Raw genomic sequence first — 22,156 nt, forward strand, 5'->3', positions numbered from 1 at the left:
TCCTCAAGAAAACAAAAAATAGAACTACCATATGATCCAGCAATCCCACTTCTGGGTATATATCTCAAGCAAATGAAATCAGGATCTTGAAGAGATTATCCACACACCTGTGTTCACTGCAACATAATTCACAAGAGCAAAATATGGAAACAATCTATCCATCAAGAGATGGATGGATAAAGAAAATGTGGCATACATATACAATGTAATGCCAATTCAGCCATGAGAAGAAAGGAAATCCTGCCACTTGCAACAACATGGCTGGACCTTGAGGGCATTAGGTTAAGTGAGATAAGTCAGACAAAGAAGGACAAATACTGCATGATATCACTTGTACGTAGGATCTAAAAAGGCCAAACTGATGAAACAAGAGTAGAATGGTGGTTGTCAGGGGCTGGAGGGTGAGGGAAATGAGATGTCAGTCACAGGGTACAAACTTTCAGCTGTAAGTCGAATAAGTTTCAGGGGTTAATACTGTATCTGTTGTATACTTGAAAGTTGGTAAGAGTAAATATTAAATGTTCTCATTGTAAGAAAGGAATGGTAATTACGTGACGTGATGGAGATGTTAGCTAATGCTACCGTGGTAACCACTTTGTAATATAAAAGTGTATCAAATAAACAAATTGGGGTTTCCCTGGTGGTGCAGTGGTTGAGAGTCCGCCTGCCGATGCAGGGGACACGGGTTCGTGCCCCGGTCCAGGAAGATCCCACATACCGCGGAGCGGCCAGGCCCATGAGCCATGGCCGCTGAGCCTGCGCGTCCGGAGCCTGTGCTCCGCAATGGGAGAGGCCACAACAGTGAGAGGCCCGTGTACCGCAAAAAAAAAAAAAATCAACGAATTGTATACCTTGAACTTACTTTATGTTGTATCTCAATTATATCTCAAAAAATTAAATTAAATTAAAAAGGGTCTGATAAGCAAATTAAGTGGATCAGTGTCCTAGAATGGAAGACCCTGAATGGGACTGACGTAGTTCAGTGGGTGACTGGGGCATGTGGGAGTCAAGAATCACAGAGCGCTTTTAATCAGGTGTCTGGCGGTCTGTGAAGGATGTTCAGGGAGCACAAGAGGTAGACGGAGCAGCCACTTACAGGAAAGTAGACAAAATATAGTAAAAGGAGGCATAAAGGCACACTGAGATCCATCTGGAAGGACATGACCATGGACTGGCTGTGGGACAGGAGTGAGGGATCCATGACTCAGAGGACCTGGGGGTTCTAGACGGTCCTACCATGGCTTAAAAATTAAGACAGTTGAAAACATTGAAACATTGAAAGAAAAACCTCCCAAATTTTCACTTAAAAACCAGGATGTCTGGCTTCTTCCAAGTCACAAGACCTCACGTCACTGAGTCTACACTCAGCTGCTCGCAGCTGGGAGCTGCTGCCCTCGTGGCGATGGAGACAGGCCTCCCCTCCCCTCCAGCCCCAACCAGCCTGCTTCACCCCTTAATGTGGCTTTTTGGCACCCGTGGGCATTTAGGTTTTCAATTCTGCCAGGGGGACCTGAGTTCCAACTGTGGGGTGCCAAGAGACTCACCAAACTGAGAAATTAGGAAGAAGAGTTCTTTCTAAGAAGATGCTCCCCAAGGATTTAGAAATGCTGAGTTGGTCACCTTCGCATCCTTCTTGACCTAATTCACTGCTCTCAGATTTTTCTTTTTCTAGCTCTCTAAGTTTAGAGCAGCATTCAGTCTAATTGCTATCTACTCTGATAGGGTGAGAGCACAATATTTTAACTTCTTACTCTGAAATGAAGCAAGACTGAATGCTGAAAACCATAGGGGGCTTTTGTTATAAAACTAAGGGGAGAAAAAAAAATTTTGGCAGGTGAGTCTTTGAGGAGCAGCGGTGGGCAGTGACTCGGGTCCAGCTGAGAAGCCGGAATGCCTAGTTTGAGTCCTACTGTGCTGCATCCTCACTGCAGTGTACTTAACCTCTTGTCTCAAGTGTTTATAAATCAGGGTGTTTACAGAGTCAAAGCTTGATAAACATTAGCTATTGTTAGTATCATCATCAGAGAAAACAGCTTTTCTCTGTAGCTTACTCTCACTAGTTTCTGACCAAAGACTGACCTGAGTACTAGAACAACATTCAGATTCTGGTGGGATTTTCTTGTCCCCAAAATGTGCTTCTAGGCTTGTGGATTCCTCAGTTCCCCTCTAAACCTGCCTCTTAATTTTATTTCTTGACTTAGGAACTCCTGGTAATTTCCTTCTTCCTCAACCTGGTCACCAGCTGTCCCAGCCACAAGGTATCTCCCTTGATCACAGCTCCAAAGATAAGAATCACCCCTCTCCCTAAAAAAGAGACCTGAATTCACATTTCAACTCACCCTTCTTCACCCAGCTCACAGCTCCCTCCTTCACCCGCTCCCCAGGGTCCCTGTGGTTTTGAGCCTCTGGAGACCAGAGGTTAGTCCATTTCAGTTTTACTTCACTAGTCATGCTATATACCATGCAGAGTTACACTAACTCCACCTGTGCTGAAGCTTGGGGTGTTACGCTCTGGAGCCTAAGATAGAAAATTTATGAAAACTTTTATTAATAAACATGTTTAATCACGGTTCTGCCACTAGGTAGTTGTGGTAAGTTACTGAAACTCTCTACGCCTGTTTTCCTCACCTTTGAAATGGAGATAATACCAACTTGCATAGGGCTGTTGTGGAGATTAAATGAGTGAATTCATGCGTGTCATGTGTTCAGCGAAGTGCCAGCCAATGGCATACTAAGAATGACGTGGAGAAAGAAGTGCACCCCAGGTGCAGCAATAGGGGTGCTTTCGTTGCAGAGAATTTATGAATAATAATAACATTTATTAAAAACCTATCCCCTTATTATCACCGTGCAATTCTAAACTGCACCAATAACGCAATGCTTAGTTCTGCTAAGGCGGACTGCTCCCACCACCCCCTCCCCTGGTATCCTCTAGTGCCAGTTATGTAGTAAGCTCCCAACAGATAATTTATAAACAAAAGAAGAAAAATATAGGATGTGCAATAGATGCAATGGTATGTACATGAAAATAATTTTTTGCAAGTGCTCACCCGGGTTCCCAGTTTTCATCCCGCAGCTGCTCCATAACTGAAAAGCCACCTTAAATTGATCCCCAAGCAACAACATTTATTTCCATATAAAGGCTTACTTGAAGGGCATGCCTTTCGCTTATCACAATTCAGTTTGTGGAGATGGTCTTACCGCTACTGATGAACAGATCTACTAGCTGGTCCTTGGAGAAACCAGTATCCACTTCAGCTCTCACTATTTCGCAGGGGAATCCTGCAGCCATTTGTCTGTGCTGTGATAAGAGAGTGATTAGTTCTATACGCTTTTGTGTTTTCAAAGAAAAGGAGAGGGTACGTGAGTGATCCATACCTTCATGCAGAGTGCAAGCTGATGGGCTATGTAGTCTTGCAAGCTTCCTTCTGGGCCGTGGAAAATGACATTATGATATTGCTCGACCTATGAACAAAACAAGAAGAAACCTTAGGTAAAAATGCTATGAAGAGAAAAAAGGGGTACACAAGTGTAGAATTTCCTTTCTGATTGTCACCAGCCTTTCAAAAGATTAAAAATATTATTTTAGGGCTTCCCTGGTGACGCAGTGGTTGAGAGTCCGCCTGCCAATGCAGGGGACATGGGTTCATGCCCCGGTCCGGGAAGATCCCACATGACGTGGAGCGGCTGGGCCCGTGAGCCATAGCTGCTGAGCCTGCGCATCCGGAGCCTGTGCTCCGCAACGGGAGAGGCCACAACAGTGAGAGGCCCGCATACCGCCAAAAAAAAAAAAAAAAACTATTTTAGGGATTAGCTTCATTCACTGGGCATGTGAAGTCTTTCATTTTAATGTGAAACACTGGCAAACATATTATTTATATAGTATTTTACCTTTTATATAGTACTTACATATTTATAGCAAGAGATGGCATTTTTTTAAAGAGCATACTTCTTCTCCCTCCATTTTCTACACTGAGGTTTAGTATATTAGCTGGGAACACAATTCCTAGCATGTTTTTGTCCCTTGCAGATGTTCCATAATTTTTTTTCTTTATTATCCCTTACAGATGCTCTTTAGTTTGAATTTTCCCAATGCATATTTTACTTTTCAGAGGTTAAAATAGCAATGATTGTTTTTCAGGAAATTTTGGAAAATACAAAGAAAAATAAAGAAGCAGAATAGAAATCACTGAAGCAACCACTGTAAATATTTTTATGTTTCCTTCCAGCTTTTTCCTCTGCATAGTTGATGCGTGTGTATTTGGTTTTTTTCTTTTAAAGAGACAGCCTTTATTTTAAGGATTTTTACACTGAAGATTTCAAAAAGTGGCAGGTTTTTAGAACTTATTGACCTGTATTTAAAAGGAACTGTTGACAAAGGTTCGCCAGAAATAATCTGAACAAGCGGGAAAATACAGTTAATACTACTGAAACCTACTAAAATAACTCCAGGACATATGGTTTATCCAACATAAAGATACCTCTAAATGCTGTCAGTGATATGAAACTGACTGCTTCTTTTCTAAATACACAGTGGTATAATTAACAATATTCAATCACTTCTGTTCTTTCCTGAATATATAAAAATTAAAATACCAATTAAAAAACTAATACATTCTTCTCTTTCAATGTTTCTTACAGATACAATTTCAATATTGTCATTCAATAGTGGTGTGGTTTAAGAGATTTTTCATTCACAAGTCAAACAACGATCCACCCAAAGGGAAATGATAGTCTACAGGCTCATAGTGCAAATGAAGAGCTCAGGAATGCAGCAACTGACCTTTCTAAAATACAAAACGGATGAAATTCTTAGAAGATACATGTAACAAGCTCTACTAAGCAGCTGGCCACAGAACTAGAACATCTGATAATTTTCCTGGTGATTCACTGGGACTCCAGATGTTTCCAAACTCAACTTGAACTCTCATCTTAGTAGGCTTCGTATTTTCCTTTTCCAGTTTCGCTAATGACACAAACACGATTCAAATCCTTGAAGTAGTCATTATAGTCAAGGGCATATCCTACAACAAACCTGTCTGGAATTTCAAATCCAACAAAGTCTGGTCTACATGCAACACTTTGAGGGGTCCTTTTAACAGGCAAGCTTGCAACCTTGAGCATCTTTGGATTATGCTGCTTGACCAAGGAAAGCAAGGTTTGCACTGTTCTGCCAGTGTCAATTATATCTTCAACAATCAAGACATTCTTTCCAGTTAAAGTTGAGAGATCATCTCCACCAATTACTTTTATGTCACCTGTTGACTGGTCATTACAGTAGCTCTTCAGTCTACTAAAATCTACAGTCATAGGTATAGATCTGTCACTATTTCTCTTCAGTGCTTTGATGTAATCCAGCAGCTCAGCAAAGAATTTATAGCCCCGCTTGAGCACAGAGGGCCACGATGTGATGGCCTCCCATCTCCTTCATCGCATCTTGAGCCAGCCGTTCGTTCCTGTCCATAATTAGTCCATGAAGAATAAACACCTTTTCCAAATCCTCAGCATAAACGATTAGGTATACCATATACATCTAGGTCATAACCTGGCTCAACATCATTAACCACGACGCTGGGGCTGCGGGCTGCCATAACGGAGCCAGCTGGCGCGCGGGCTGAGGGCAGTATGGGGAGAAGCCAGCGGGGCCGAGCAGAAGGCGGGGCCGCGCAGGAAAGGAGAGTGCTCCGCCCGAGCGCTCTTCGCCACCGCCGCCGCTCAAAGCGCAGGCGCCTGTATTTGATTTTTAAGAAGGATACAGTGGTGTAATCTTCTTACAGCTATTGTATATCAGAGGATACCTTTGTGTTGACTTTTTGCATAAAAGACATCTTCGTGAGTATTCAATTCTTGAATCAACTATGTGATCCCATTCTTCAAAGCACTGAATTCCAGAAATCTAGGTAGAGAATGACTGATACTTTTACTTTGTAAAAATGAAAATCTCTTGCCTGGAAGCCTATAGGGTCTAAAACACATCTTTATCCTCATGTATAAGGATATCTCGCCTAAGAACATGTGGAGATGTAGTGGGTGCTGGGACAGAAAGCCATGACCTTTTATGTATGTCAAGGGCCGTGACGTTTGGAGTAAAATGTGGAGGGGAGGTCATGATCCCAGGGCTGAGTTCCCACTCCCAGCCCACATGCTGGGGAGAAGCTTTCTTCTTGGAAAGGTCTTGCAGAAAAGCACCTGTGTAGGCGCAGCACCTAACTAACCAGTACAGTTGACGAAGCTCATATGTGAGGATTGAGCCACCCATACTTAGAGAAGTGTTAGACACAACAGGGTCTGTTCTCTCTTTATAATTTGTAGTAGGACAATGTAAGAACATGTATATCTTTGTGCTATTGTTGCTCTGCTGTGCTCTGATGAGTTTGTCCCTTTTACATAACAGGGGAAGGGCACATCCTTGAGGATAGCCAGAGTAGACTTCTACGAAGACAGTGACTATGCCCCTGGATCCTTACAGGAAAAGGCAGATTCTGAGATATGAAAGGAAGGCTTGAGGGAAAGCCCTTAGCATGGAAGGAAGAGGGAACTCCTTCCTTACCTGGGGACTTTAAGACCTGAGCTTTGGCGTCCCAGGAGACCATGACATAAACTTAGAGGAACTCCTAGAAAATGGAAGAAAAGTAGTCTTGACCACTGGGTGTCTGAAAATGAGCTAAGGAGGGAAGTGATTCTTAAAGGGGTCCCTTGATGTTGCACTTGGGACTGGGTTTTAGGCTCTGAAAGACAATTTATCTGGTAGCCACAACTGATTTTCTCTGAGTTTAAATATTACTCCACCATTGCTAAGCCTTCCATAAAAAAGGGACGAGCTGGATTCACACTGTAGGTAGGGCACCAACACGGAGAGTCGTGGCTGGAAGACACAGGACAGTGGCTGTAGCTGCCTGAGGAACATCAGGATCCTAAAGCCACAGGATGAACTCAGCAGTGGCTCGCCTGGGCTGTTTTCTGTGGTACTGAGAATCTGTGAGCCAAGCAATGGTAGAGATGCCGGCCAGGACCAAGACTGGGACAGGGCCTCTTCCAGAGACATGGGAGAGATAGTAACCTAAAAAGTTCAGTTGAGGTTCTGCTTCTTAGACAGTGAGGCCATAGAGCCATAAGACTTCAGGGGTAAGTTATTATTAAAGAAGAATTGTTAAAGAATAATATGTTCTCATTTGTACCTATGTGATGGGGAAGCTTGGGGATACACAGATTATACTTTTCATTAAAAAATGTTGCCCAGGGCTTCCCTGGTGGCGCAGTGGTTGAGAGTCCGCCTGCCGATGCAGGGGACACGGGTTCGTGCCCCGGTCCGGGAAAATCCCACATGCTGTGGAGCGGCTGGGCCCATGAGCCATGGCTGCTGAGCCTGCGTGTCCAGAGCCTGTGCTCCGCAACGGGAGAGGCCACAACAGTGAGAGGCCCGCGTACCGCAAAAAAAAAAAAAAAAAAGTTGCCCAGATTTATATAGTTAGGGCCTCTTTCTCCCAATTTTAAATGCAATATGGTAAATCCTTCTGATATGCACAAACTTTTTTGGCTTGGGAAATTTTTCTTCCATTATGTTTTTGTTAATTTCTCCTCTTCTAGTTCTAATTCTAAGGAACAACTAACTACAAGGCTTAAGTTCCCTTGCTGTTCTCTGTAAAGACACCTGTCCCCTTATCTCTTCATTTCTCTCTCTCTGGCCTTCTCTTCTGCCTTCTGGGAGTGAACTCCTCACGTTAGTCTTTCATAGCCCTGAATGGAACATTCATTTACCATCTCACTTTTGCTCTCTGTGATCTCAAGGGCAATTTTAATGATGCCATTGCATTTTTAGTTGTTCTTATAGTTCCTTGCTTCATCCATCTCCTTTCCAACTTTCTTCCTTTTAATCTTAGCCTGCACTCTATCATGGCTTTCTTGCCCTGCTTTCATAGTCTATCCCCTTGCATTCTCTAGAGAATGAACATAATTTTCCAAACTCCTTTGTTCTGTATTTTTAAGCTGTGTTCTTCTGAGTTTTCAGAAGGATAACTCTGTTCTGTTCTGCAGTATTCTTCCGTAGGTATAATGTTAACTTGCCATTGGTATTCATATACTGTGAAACCACAGGAAGAATTCTGCAGTGAAGCAGGATGTGTGGACCATCACTGATTTTACTCGCTGTCCACTGATTTTCCAGCTGAACTCCTGCCTTAGGTCACTGGACAAATGGCGGGCTGGTGTCTATAATTTCTAGTTAAACTCCAGCATCCAGCACTGGCTGCAGTGGACTGAACTTCTGCTGTCCACCTTGGCGGACAAATGCATGAGATGAACTGCAGTACAGGAAGCAGGATGCTCTTGTACCCGTCCCACTGAGAGTGCTGATATAATATACTTCCTGGATGCAGCAGTGTCTCACCAAAGCCCACCGACTTCCTGCTCAGGGATTTCTCGGATCCAAACTCTGAATGTCTGTGGAAGGACCTGTGTTGACAGGGGGTGGAGGATAATATCATGGTGCAGCAAAAAGCAGAGGCAGTAAAGGAAACATGCCCAATTTTCTAACTGCTGTAAATCTTGCTTTTTTGAATCATTAGTAAGATGGTAAGAGAAAGATAAAAGTGGTTTCCTAATAAATCTCAGGTAGGTCTCAAATAAAGTAAACCCAACACTCTCTTGCGCCTAAAGTTAGTGAAAATTTTTTCTAGATTCTTGACAAAGGAAGACCTCAGTTCTATTTTTCTCTGTTATTGTGAAGTTTTATCACTTTTAAAAAGTACTTTAGGACTTCCCTGGTGGTGCAGTGGTTGAGAGTCCGCCTGTCGATGCAAGGGACACGGGTTCGTGCCCCGGTCCGGGAAGATCCTACATGCCGCAGAGCGGCTGGGCCCGTGAGCCATGGCCGCTGAGCCTGCGTGTCCGGAGCCTATGCTGCGTGGCGGGAGAGGCCACAACCATGAGAGGCCCGCATACCGCAAAAAAAAAAAAGTACTTTAGTGGGAAATTGTGTGTTAGGTACTTGCCAGGTGCAATTTTAAACCAGAAATCTTGAGCTCTCCAAATTAATCCCAAACTGCCATGACTTATAGTGTAGAAATTTGCTCACAAGGAATGGACTGTTTCACACCAGTGGAACAGGATACAGCTTTTCAAGATTTACTGAATATTCTAGCCCTGAGATTTTCAACTAGCACTGCTATTTAATACTGTCTCACTTTTGAAAACACGAGTGCTCTTTATAGCCATCGTGTCAAACTGCCTACATTTTCTTAAGATTGATTCTGAAATCATATAACAGCAAGAGACCCAACTTCATAGATAAGCTGTCTTCAATTCCAACCTCATTTTTTCTCAGATTGTTGGTTCTCAGGGACAGATAACATTCCATTAAAATTTCATTGAAAGGCCATTCACTAGCAATAAGCATTTCTGTTCACACTCTATTATCCTTTCTGGAATAAGGTAAAATATAAATAAATGAATTCAGTATGTAAATCAAGGTAAAAGACTTCCTGATCATTCAGACATTCTAATGCATGATTCCTATTAGTAGGTTTCTCCTCATTTCAGTCATTATCAATTTTTTGTTAATGGTATTTTGTTCTACCTCATCAAATGATACAGTTGTGTTGGTGACCATTTAAGATCTGAACAAAAAATTAATTATGGAAGCCTCTTGCTCTGAGACTGGTGCAAACATGCAAAGCTATGCCAAGAAAACATATTTATCTGTTCTAGTGCTACCATATTTCTCCAAATAGCAAGATCTGAGGTATAATGAACATACATGCTCCATGCTTCCAGCAGAGGGCTCTAAAGATAGACAGGTAGGGAGGTATTATAGATAGACAGACAGGAAGGCAGACAGATTTTTTGGGGGTAGGAGGAGGTAAATATTTGAATTCTGTTGAAAGGAGATCTATTTTGTGAAAAAGAAATTCAACTTCTAAATTGTGAGTTGTGGTCACCAGAATTATCTTCTAAGTGCAAGCTTACAGTGTGACATTTCTGCTCATTAAGCAACAGACACTGGGCTTTTTGATCACAGTTGGTACCAATCCCTTTTATTCTTGTGTCTTCACAGCCTATTCAGGAAGCTCTTATCACATGTCAATTAGTGCTTTGTGAGGCAAATGACTTCTGGATTAAATGGAAACAATGACCTCCACAAAATCCCATCCATCCCTTTATTTTTTTCCCTCCACAGTGTTTTTCTGCAGAATGGAGTTTACCAGAGGAGCTATAGTCTCCACTAGGGTCAATGTAGCACCCGCAATGTGTTTTCAGACTTGTGGCATTATTTTAAAGCAATAAACTTCAACTTTCGTTTGGAGCTTCACTTGTCAGAGTCTGAGGAAAAGCTTCTACTACCCTGAGATGGTTTTAGGCCAAGTTGTGTTGAGATGCTGAACTTAAAAAAGAATGAAAAATAAAAGGTCATTACCAAGCTAATAAAATTGGAATGGTTATAAAATAAAGGGACATGCTTTATAGCTAAGATGTTCGTTCCAACCTCTTCCGGAACTTAATTTTTAAAGGACTGATTTATATATGACTTTAGAGCCACATACAATACAGTTACTGTCAACTTATTCATGTAAAATCCCTCCAAACAATATTGGCACATCCAGCATCAGGGATACACAAAACCAGTCTTTCATGTTAGGGGTTTTAAGCATTTGCTGAGGTCCCTCTTTATAGAATAGGTGTAAGAGAATAATGGAATTCAAGAGAAATTATAGTTCACACACAGAGGGACACCCATACTATATGCTTTTAAAAATTAGCTTAGTGAAACCATAAAAGCCAAGATCAGGGCTTCCCTGGTGGCGCAGTGGTTGGGAGCCCGCCTGCCGATGTATGGGACATGGGTTTGTGCCCCATTCCAGGAAGATCCCACATGCCGCAGAGCGGCTGGGCCCGTGAGCCATGGCAACTGAGCCTGCGCGTCTGGAGGCTGTGCTCCGCAACGGGAGAGGCCACAACAGTGAGAGGCCCGTGCACCGCCAAAAAAAAAAAAAAGGCCAAGATCAGACTTGATTACTAACTTCAAATAAAGATAGGCCCTCACTTATTAACCCAGAAGTAGTAACTTGGGTGTTATAACTATTTAAAAAGTAAAACTAAAAGATGTAATTCGTGGATATGATTTCCCCCTGGTCACCTCACCTCTGGCACTCATGAACTCTTGCTGCTCCAGACCTCCTCTGGGCTGACACTTGCCCTACTGGCCAGAATCTTCTTGCACTGTAGCCAGGGAAGCCAAGGATCCACTGGTGTTGGAATCACCTCTTCCTCATACCAGGGAACTGGCTTCCTTCTTCCACTACGACCTTACCCAGCATTGCCCCTCCATACTCTGAATAAGCTCAGGCTAAACTTGGTCATCTGCTAAAGGGGTTGATGAGCTTTTGTGGGCCGTCTTAGATACGTAACCATCATTTACAACATTACCTCTATGGGAACATAGCAAACTTTTTGGGGAATGTATGAAGACTAAGTAGAATCTCCTAGTGATGATTCTTGGTAATGAGCATGGCACATACTTGAGTGGACAGCCAATATAATTCTCAAGAACTGTGTCCCTGGGGATTCTGTGCTGTACATTTAAAACTAGGGCTTGGGCTTCCCTGGTGGCGCAGTGGTTGAGAGCCAGCCTACCGATGCAGGGGACACGGGTTTGTGGCCCAGTCCTGGAAGATCCCACATGCCGTGAGTGGCTAGGCCACTGAGCCTGTACGTTCGGAGCCTGTGCTCTGCAACGGGAGAGGCCACAACAGTGAGAGGCCCGCGTACCACAAAAAAAAAAAAAAAAATAGGGCTCAAGGGACCTTCCAGATGAAAGAGGAGTAAGATATGGAGATCACCTTCCTCCCCACAAATACATCAGAAATACATCTACACGTAGAACAACTACTACAGAACACCTACTGAATGCTGGCAGAAGACCTCAGACTTCCCAAAAGGCAAGAAACTGCCCACGTACCTGGCCATGTAGCTGACAGGGTCTTGGTGATCCAGATGGGTGTCAGGCCTGAGCCTCAGAGTTGGGAAAGCCAAGTTCAGGACATTGGTCAACCAGAGACCTCCCAGATACACGTAATATCAAACGGTGAAAGCTCTCCCAGAGATCTCCATCAAAACGCTAGGACCCAGCTCCACTGAACGACCAGCAACCTACAGTGCTGGACACCCTACGCCAAACAACTAGCAAGACAAGAACACAACCCCACACATTAGCAGAGAGGCTGCCTAAAAACATAATAAGATCACAGACACCCCAAAACACACCACCAGACGTGGTTCTGCCCACCAGAAAGACAAGATCCAGCCTCATTCATCAGAACACAGGCACCAGTCCCCTCCACCAGGAAACCTACACAACCCACTGAACCAACTTTAGCCACTGGGGGCAGACACCAAAAACAATGGGAACTACGAACCTGCAGCCTGTGAAAAGGAGCCCCAAACACAGTAAGATAAGCAAAATGAGAAGACTCAGAAATATGCAGCAGATGAAGGAGCAAGGTAAAAACCCACCAGCCCAACCAAATGAAGAGGAAATAGGGATTCTACCTGAAAAAGAATTCAGAGTAATGACAGTAAAGATGATAAAAAATCTTGGATACAGAATGCAGAAAATACAAGAAACATTTAACAAGGACCTAGAAGAACTAAAGAGCAAACAATGATGAACAACACAATAAATGAAACTAAAAATTCTCTAGAAGAAATCAATAGCAGAATAACTGAGGAAGAAGAAAGGATAAGTGACCTGGAAGATAAAATAGTGGAAATAACTACTGCAGAGCAGAATAAAGAAAAAAGGAAAAGAATTGAGGACAGCCTCAGAGACCTCTGGGACAACATTAAATGCACCAACATTCGAATTATAGGGGTCCCAGAAGAAGAAGAGAAAAAGAAAGGGACTGAGAAAATATTTGACGAGATTATAGTTGAAAACTTTCCTAATATGTGAAAGGAAAGAGTCAATCAAGTCCAGGAAGCACAGAGAGTGACATACAGGATAAATCCAAGGAGAAATACACCAACACACATGTTAATCAAACTATCAAAAATTAAATACAAAGAAAAACTACTAAAAGCAGCAAGGGAGGGCTTCCCTGGTGGCGCAGTGGTTGAGAGTCCGCCTGCCGATGCAGGGGACACAGGTTTGTGCCCCGGTCCGGGAAGATGCCACATGCGGTGGAGCAGCTGGGCCCGTGAGCCATGGCCACTGAGCCTGTGTGTCCGGAGTCCGTGCTCCACAATGGGAGAGGCCACAACAGTGAGAGGCCCGTGTACCACACACACACAAAAAAAAAGCAGCAAGGGAAAAGCAACAAATAACATACAAGGGAATCCCCATAAGCTTAACAGCAGATCTCTGCAAGCCACAAGGAAGGGGCAGGAAATATTTAAAGTGATAAAAGGGAAAAACCTACAACCAAGATTACTCTACCCAGCAAGGATCTCATTCAGATTCGATGGAGAAATTAAAACTTTTAAAGACAATCAAAAGCTAAGAGAATTCAGCACCACCAAACCAGCTTTACTACAAATGCTAAAGGAACTTCTTTAGGCGGGAAACACAAGAGAAGGAAAAGACCTACAGTAACAAACCCAAAACAATTTAAAAAATGGTAATAGGAACATATATATCGATCATTACATTAAATGTAAATGGATTAAATGCTCCAACCAAAAGACATACGCTGGTTGATGGATACAAAAACAAGACCCGTATATATGCTGTCTACAAGAGACCCACTTCAGACCTAGGGACACAGACAGACTGAAAGTGAGGGGATAGAAAAAGATATTCCAGGCAAATGGAAATCAGAAGAAACCTAGAGAAGCAATTCTCATATCAGACAAAATAGACTTTAACACAAAGACTATTACGAGAGACAAAGAAGGACACTACATAATGATCAAGGGATCAAACCAAGGAGAATATATAATATTGTATATATTTACGCACCCAACATAGGAGCACCTCAATACATACGGCAAATGCTGACAGCCATAAAAGGGAGAAGTCGACAGTAACACAGTCATAGTAGGGGACTTTAACACCCCACTTTCACCAATGGACAGATCATCCAAAATGAAAATAAATAAGGAAACACAAGCTTTAAATGATACATTAAACAAGATGGATTTAATTGATATTTATAGGACATTCCATCCAAAAACAACAAAATACACTTTCCTCTCAAGTGCTCATGGAACACTGTCCAGGACAGATCATACCTTGGGTCACAAATAAAACCTCGGTAAATTCAAGAAACTGAAATGGTATCAAGTATCTTTTCTGACCACAACACTATGAGACTAGATATTAATTACAGGAAAAAAATCTGTATTTTTTTACAGATTTGTTTGTTTACAAATACAAACACATGGAGGCTAAACAATACACTACTAAATAACCAAGAGATCACTGAAGAAATCAGAGGAAATCAAAAAATACCTAGACACAAATGACAATGAAAATACGACGACCCAAAACCTATGGGATGCAGCAAAAGCAGTTCTAGGAGGGAAGTTTATAGCAATACAATCCTACCTTAAGAAACAAGAAACACCTCAAATAAACAATCTAAAGTTACACCTAAAGCAATTAGAGAAAGAAGAACAAAAACACCCCAAAGTTAGCAGAAGGAAGGAAATCACAAAGATTAGATCAGAAATAAATGAAAAAGAAATGAAGGAAATGATAACACAGATCAATAAAACTAAAAGCAGGTTCTTTGAGAAGATAAACAACATTGATAAACCACTAGCCAGACTCATCAAGAAATAAATGCAGAAGACTCAAATCAACAGAATTAGAAATGAAAAAGGAGAAGTAACAACTGACAGTGCAGAAATACAAAGAATCATGAGGGATTACTACAAGCAACTCTATGCCAATAAAATGGACAACCTGGAAGAAATGGACAAATTCTTAGAAAGGTATAACCTTCCAAGACTGAACCAGGAAGAAAGAGAAAACATGAAGAGACCAATCACAAGCACTGAAATTGAAACTGTGATTAAAAATCTTCCAACAAACAGAAGCCCAGGACCAATGGCTTCACGGGCGAATTCTATCAAACATTTAGAGAAGAGCTAACACCTATCCTTCTCAAACTTGTCCAAAATACAGCAAAGGGAGGAATACTCCCAAACTCATTCTATGAGGCCATAATAACCTTGATACCAAAACCAGACAAAGATGCCACAAAAAAAAGAAAACTACAGGCCAATATCACTAAAGAACACAGATGCAAAAATCCTCAACACAATACTAGCAAACAGAATCCAACATCACACCAAAGGATCATACACCATGATCAAGTGGGGTTTATCCCAGAGATGCAAGGATTCTCAATATATGCATATCAAACAATGTGATACACCATATTAACAAACTGAAACAGAAAAATCATATGATCATCTCAATAGATGCAGAGAAAGCTTTCGACATAATTCAACACCCATTTATGATAAAAACCCTCCAGAAAGTAGGCATAGAGGGAACTTACCTCAACATAATAAAGGCCATATATGACAAACCCACAGCAAACATCCTTCTCAATGGTGAATAACTGAAAGCATTTCCTCTAAAATCAGGAACGAGACAAGGATGGCCACTCTCAACACTATTATTCAACATAGTTTTGGAAGTCCTAGCCACGGCAGTCAGAGAAGAAAAAGAAATAAAAGGAATCCAAATTGGAAAAGAAGAAGTAAAATTGTCATTGTTTGCAGATAACATGATACTATACATAGAGAATCCTAAAGATGCCACCAGAAAACTACTAGAGCTAATCAATGAATTTGGTAAAGTTGCAGGATACAAAATTAATGCACAGAAATCTCTTGCATTCCTATACACTAATGATGAAATATCTGAAAGTGAAATCAAGGAAACACTCCCATTTACCACTGCAATAAAAAGAATAAAATATCTAGGAATAAACCTATCTAAGGAGACAAAAGACCTGTATGCAGAAAATTATAAGACACTGATGAAAGAAATTAAAGATGATACAAATAGATGGAGAGATACACCATGTTCTTGGATTGGAAGAATCAACATTGTGAAACTGATTATACTACCCAAAGCAATCCACAGATTCAATGCAATTCCTATCAAACTACCAATGGCATTTTTCACAGAACTAGAACAAAAAATTTCACAATTTGTATGGAAACACAAAAGACCCCGAATTGCTAAAGCAACCTTGAGAAAGAAAAACGGAGCTGGAGGAATCAGGCTCCCAGACTTCAGACTATACTACAAAGCTACAGTAATCAAGACACTATGGTACTGGCACAAAAACAGAAACATAGATCAATGGAATAGAATAGAAAGCCCAAAGGTCAACCCACGCACATATGGTCACCTTATCTTTGCTAAAGGCGGCAAGAATATACCATGGAGAACAACAGGCTTTTCAATAAGTGGTGCTGGGAAAACTGGACAGCTACAAGTAAGAGAATGAAATTAGAACACTCCCTAACACCACACACAAAAATAAACTCAAAATGGATTAAAAACCTAAATGTAAGGCCAGAGACTATAAATCTCTTAGAGGAAAACATAGGCAGAACACTCTGTGACATAAATCACAGGAAGATCCTTTTTGACCCACTTCCTCGAGAACTGGAAATAAAAACGAGAACAAACAAATGGGACCTAATGAAACTTAAAAGCTTTTGCACAGCAAAGAAAAACATAAAGAAGACGAAAAGACAGCCCTCAGACTGGGAGAAAATATTTGCAAATGAAGTAACTGACAAAGGATTAATCTCCAAAATTTACAAGCAGCTTATGCAGCTCAATATCAAAAAAGCAAACAACCCAATCCAAAAATGGGCAGAAGACCTAAACAGACATTACTCCAAAGAAGATATACAGATTGTCAACAAACACATGAAACAATGTTCAACATCACTAATCATTAGCGAAATGCAAATCAAAGCTACAATGAGGTATCACCTCACACCAGTCAGAATGGCCATCATCAAAAGATCTATAAACAATAAATGCTGGAGAGAGTGTGGAGAAAAAGGAACCCTCTTGCACTGTTGGTAGGAATGTGAAATGATATAGCCACTATGGAGAATAGCATGGAGGTTCCTTAAAAAATTAAAAATAAAACTACCACATGATCCAGCAATCCCACTACTGGGCATATACCCTGAGAAAACCATAATTCAAAAAGAGTCATGTACCACAATTTTCACTGCAGCTCTATTTACAAGAGCCAGGACATGGAAGCAACCTAAGTGTCCATTGAGATATGAAAAGATAAAGATGTGGCACATGTATACAACGGAATATTACTCAGCCATAAAAAGAAACGAAATTGAGTTATTTATAGTGAGGTGGATGGACCTAAAGTCTGTCATACAGAATGAAGTAAAGCAGAAATTAACACACCATTGTAAAGCAATTATACTCCAACTAAGATGTTAAAAAAAAAACGGGGCTTCCCTGGTGGCGCAGTGGTTGGGAGTCTGCCTGCCAATGCGGGGGACGCAGGTTCGTGCCCTGGTCCGGGGGGATCTGGGCCTGCGTGTCAGGAGCCTGTGCTCCACAGCTGCGTGGGGGCGGGCCACGGCGGTGGGAGGCCCGCATACCGCAAAAAAAAAAAAAAAAAAAGAGGAAATGGAGTTATTTGTAGTGAGGTGGATGGACCTAGAGACTGTCATACAGAATGAAGCAAGTCACAAAGAGAAAAACAAATGCGATATGCTAACACACATATATGGAATCTAAAAAAAAAAAAGAAAGAAAATGGTTCTGAAGAACTTAGGGGCAGGACAGGAATAAAGAAAGACACAGACATAAGAGTGGACTTGAGGACACGGGGAAGGGGAAGGGTTAGCTGGGACGAAGTGAGAGGGTGGCATGGACATATATACTCTACCAAATGTAAAAATAGATAGCTAGTGGGAAGCAGCCACATAGCACAGGGAGATGAGCTCGGTGCTCTGTGACAACCTAATGGGTGCGATAGGGAGGGTGAGAGGAAGATGCAAGAGGGACGAGATATGGGGATATATGTATATGTATAGCTGATTCAGTTTGTTATAAAGCATAAAGTAACACACCATTGTAAAGCAAATATATTCCAATAAAGATGTAAAAAAAAAATAGAGCTCAGATCAGGGTGATCTCATGTATTTTTCTAAATATAATAATTATTCACATTCATTGAATTATTAAATTACAGGGTTATTAATAAGCTAATAAAAGTTGCGAACTGGCTAACAGAAAAGTTTGAGTTAATAAGAAGTTCAACTATTATAATGTTATTAGTGATTCAAACTCAATTAAGTTAAATGTCTCCTATTATCTCAAGGATGGAGACTTAAAATTCACTTGTATTATGTAACTATTCAATGAAAGTATTTAAAATTAACATCATTTAAACAAAACCAAAAAGCCTGATTTAAAGGTTTCACTGCGTTTGGTTTCCTGCATAAGGGCTTTAATACATGCATTTTATTTAGCACATTTACACACCTAGTAAAAACTGCTTACTACAACTATGCCTTAACCAATAGGTTAATAACTAGCATAAACTCTGGTAACACGCATGAGAATAGAAGACAGCCTAGGTTCGATTCCTTAGACTTTACCACTTTCTTGCTGAGGACCTTGGGCAAATTACTCTGAGTCTTGGTTTACTCACCTGTAAAATGGGAGTAACTGGTATAAGTAGCTACCTCATAGCATGTTTAAATGAGACAATCTATATACTTAGAAGAGAGCTTGGCATATACAGGCATATCTCGGAGACACTGCAGGTCTGGTTCCAGACCACTGCAATAAAGTGAGTATCGCTATAAAGTGAGTCACATGACTATTTTGGTTTCCAGTGCATTTAAAGGTTATGTTTATGTTTATACTACACTGTGGTCTATTAAGTGTGCTATAGCATTGTTTAAAAAACAATGTACATACCTTAATTAAAAAATAGTTTATTGCTAAAAAATGCTAACCATCATCTGAGCCTTCAGTGAGTGGTAGTAGTAATATCAATGGTCACTGACCACAGATCGATGACAACTAATATAATAATAATGAAAAAGTTTGAAATATTGGGAGAATTACCAAAATATGACACAGAGACACGAAGTGAGCAAATGCTGGTGGAAAAAATGGCACCAACAGATTTGCTCTACACAGAATTGCCAACAAACTTTCAATTTGTTGAAAAAATAAAAATGCAGTGCCTATGAAGTGTGATAAAGTGAAGTGCAATAAAATGAGGTATGCCTGCAATAAATACTCAATAAAAGTCGGGTATTACTAGGTCTGCATATCTATCATACAGATTTTCAACAATTCAAAGACACATCAGTATGACTATAGTTACTGTGGCACCGGGTGGATATGTCACTCTAGCTCAAGTCCTACCCAGTGGCTTCCTATCATAACTGGAATAAAATTCAAAATTCCCACCTTGGTCCTGCATGATCTGGCTTCTGGTCACCTCTCAGACCTCATTGCCAGTCTAGACACTTTTGTACCAGCTGTTCCCTCTGCTTCAAACACCCCCCCCAAGGCTACAACCTTCACTTCATCTAGCTTTCTGTTTACGTATCATTATAGGAAGGTTTTTCCTAACAACTCCATTCAAAAGCTTTCTGCCACCCCTTCCATTAGCTCTTTACCTCCTTATCTGCTTTATTTCTCTTTATACTTATAATTAGTACTGGGTATCACATTACAGATGTATTTATTCATTTGTTTTTTATCTGTCTCCCCCCACTAGAATGTAAGCTCCATGAGGTCAGGGAATGCATCTTATACAGAGCTATGTCCTCTAAGTTTCTAAAACACTGCTTGCGTTTAGGAGGCTCTGGACAAACAGGTGTCAAACAACGGAATTAAATAACTAAACCGAATACAAAAATGCATCTCACACGGTTGATCTCCATAAGGGGTTTATAATCTTGTATGGAAGAAGAAACAGTCACAACAATTCTGTGTTATTATTGCCTGAATCACTTTAAAGTGATTGCTAATGAGTGACAAATTTTCATTATCTGCATGCAAGGGTTAATTGTTGGATTTTAAAAAGCCCTTTGTGTATGCTCGTTACATTGACAATAGAACTCACAGCTGAGTTAATTTAGCCTCTGGTTTGCTGGTCATCGGGAGCTAAACTGTTTTCTGCCTTACGAGGCGCACACACACAAATGTACTTGGAATGTGCCGTATACAGCGTGACTAGCAGACATTTCATTTGGCAGACCTACTCAGTCAAGGCTAAGGTGCGGTTGTAATCAGCTGCATCACCTTTCTAGTCATTTTATCATCTAAACAGGTAAGTGAAAAGCCCTGATTCTACCAGCTGATTCTACTGAAAGCCTAGGCTCACATTCCTGAAAACCAGTTGGTCACACAACTTCAACCTTCACTGAAGCAAAGGAATAAGACAGCTCTCCTTCCCATTTCTATGTAACGCTCAGGCTTACTGTGATGCTTCAAGAAGGAAGCAAATTGCAAAAGCAAAAAAAAGAGTGAATGTATCCGATTTAGAAGACACCATCTTTCCTAAACTGCAAAGCCTCTGAATGTTTTATGCTGCTGTGGCTGCTTTTACAAAGGTCAGTCCCAACGGTGAGCCTCCCGAGATCAACCGAATAATTTTGAAAACTTCTTTATATCAGGAACAAAGACATCAATTCACAGTTAATAGAAACAACGTTTGTAAAAGTTCAAACCCATTCATTTTTTAAAAAGCTTTCCAAATTAAGGCAAAACGATTGTTTACTTAATGTTTTATACCTTCAATATTAGTTTTAGATGTGTCTCACACACAGAGACACACATGTGTGTCAGGGACTTGCACAATCCTGGCTTTATCTCTCACTGGCTCTGTGGCCTTGAGCACGTTATCTTACCTCTCTGCTTCAAGTTCCTCATCTATAAAATGGATGGTGTTTTCTACCTCATATTGCCTGCCATGTAATAAGTACTGGACAAATGCAAAGCGTTGAATTTACCCATTTTGTATCTAGAATTTACTACTCTCTCCTGATAATCATATTCTCCTCCTTCCTTTTAATAACAGAACTACGTCTTTTAGCTTGGTGCATGGCTGCCCAGCAAGACCACACTCCCAGGTGTGGACAAGTGTCTAAATTCTGGTCAACGGGATGTGGGCAGTAAAGGTGTGTATGGCTCCTCTGAAAAGAAGGAACTTGCCCTCCTGGCTCTCCTCCCTCAGGCTGGAACCTGAGAGCAGGAGTGGTGACTGTCTGACCAAAACCACACACATGACGCCCAGGGGTAGCAGCCCTGGAGAGGGAAGGTGGTAAGACCCGCAGCCTCACCCTGAGCCTTCCTCCTCCCTGGGTTCCTCATCTGCTGGGACTTGCTGTGTTTGAGAAAAATAAACTTCTATATTGTTTATGCTATAATTGTTTCTGCTGAAGTGGCCAAATTAATACACTAACTAATGCTAGCATATTTACTCAATTTTAAATTATAAAAGTTCACAGCCAGGCATCTTGAAATCTATAGTCATTCTCTTCCATATTGATGATCAATTACTTGATGTCAAGTCCTTGTTAGGGGAAGGCACCCTCCTCCTGCCCAAATTAAAGCACTTGGCAGGTCACAGGTACTGTCTGGGTCCTGGCAATGGACACCTGGATGACTGTGACAGAAATCGAGAAGGAAGGTACCAGCAGTTGTCCAGGGAGGGGGCTGTTCAGGAAAGTCATGAGGTCAGAGCACAGAGTGCGTGTCAGGGCTGGCAGTGTAAGACCCTACTTGGCAGGTCCACCTACCAGCCTGAGGTAGTTCTGTAGCATCTGCAGAGGGATCATAGAGGCATAGGTCACGCTACTGAGGCAGCCTTCCTGCGGCCCTGTGAGAAAGAAGCAAACGGAAGGAAAAATGGGCTCTTCTTGTGAACTGTATAAATGATCAAAACATAAAAGAGCCTATCATAAAAGATACAACATGTTTATTGACTTATGGAGGCAGAGCTGACATTTAGCCAAGAGGCACCAGTGTGCCTTTACCATCGTGAAAATACTGTAACACTTTGTATTGACTGACAGCCCCTGCTGCTGGCCTCCCAAGAGCTCCCCAGCTGCCCCTACCTTCCCCCGGGGAGCCCACCCATCTCCTGTCAATCACTACCAGGGCATTCAGATCCGGGCTCCA

At 41.4% G+C, this 22,156-nt stretch overlaps 1 protein-coding gene and 1 pseudogene across 2 annotated transcripts in view; both read right to left on the reverse strand.

The window, feature by feature from the left end:
* CTTNBP2 (cortactin binding protein 2) overlaps window positions 1-22,156 on the reverse strand; it is a 154,496-nt gene that overhangs the window by 21,924 nt on the left and 110,416 nt on the right. For both annotated transcript variants that reach the window (XM_067746820.1, XM_067746821.1), the window contains 3 exons: window positions 21,775-21,854; window positions 3,379-3,465; window positions 3,202-3,301 (listed from right to left, as the gene is read on the reverse strand). In XM_067746820.1, coding sequence (XP_067602921.1) covers window positions 3,202-3,301; window positions 3,379-3,465; window positions 21,775-21,854 — 267 coding nt within the window. The remainder of the gene's footprint in view (window positions 1-3,201; window positions 3,302-3,378; window positions 3,466-21,774; window positions 21,855-22,156) is intronic.
* On the reverse strand, window positions 4,277-5,591 carry LOC137228623 (hypoxanthine-guanine phosphoribosyltransferase pseudogene; annotated as a pseudogene).

The sequence above is a fragment of the Pseudorca crassidens genome, chromosome 8, assembly GCF_039906515.1.
Source record: "Pseudorca crassidens isolate mPseCra1 chromosome 8, mPseCra1.hap1, whole genome shotgun sequence".
Taxonomy (NCBI): domain Eukaryota; kingdom Metazoa; phylum Chordata; class Mammalia; order Artiodactyla; family Delphinidae; genus Pseudorca; species Pseudorca crassidens.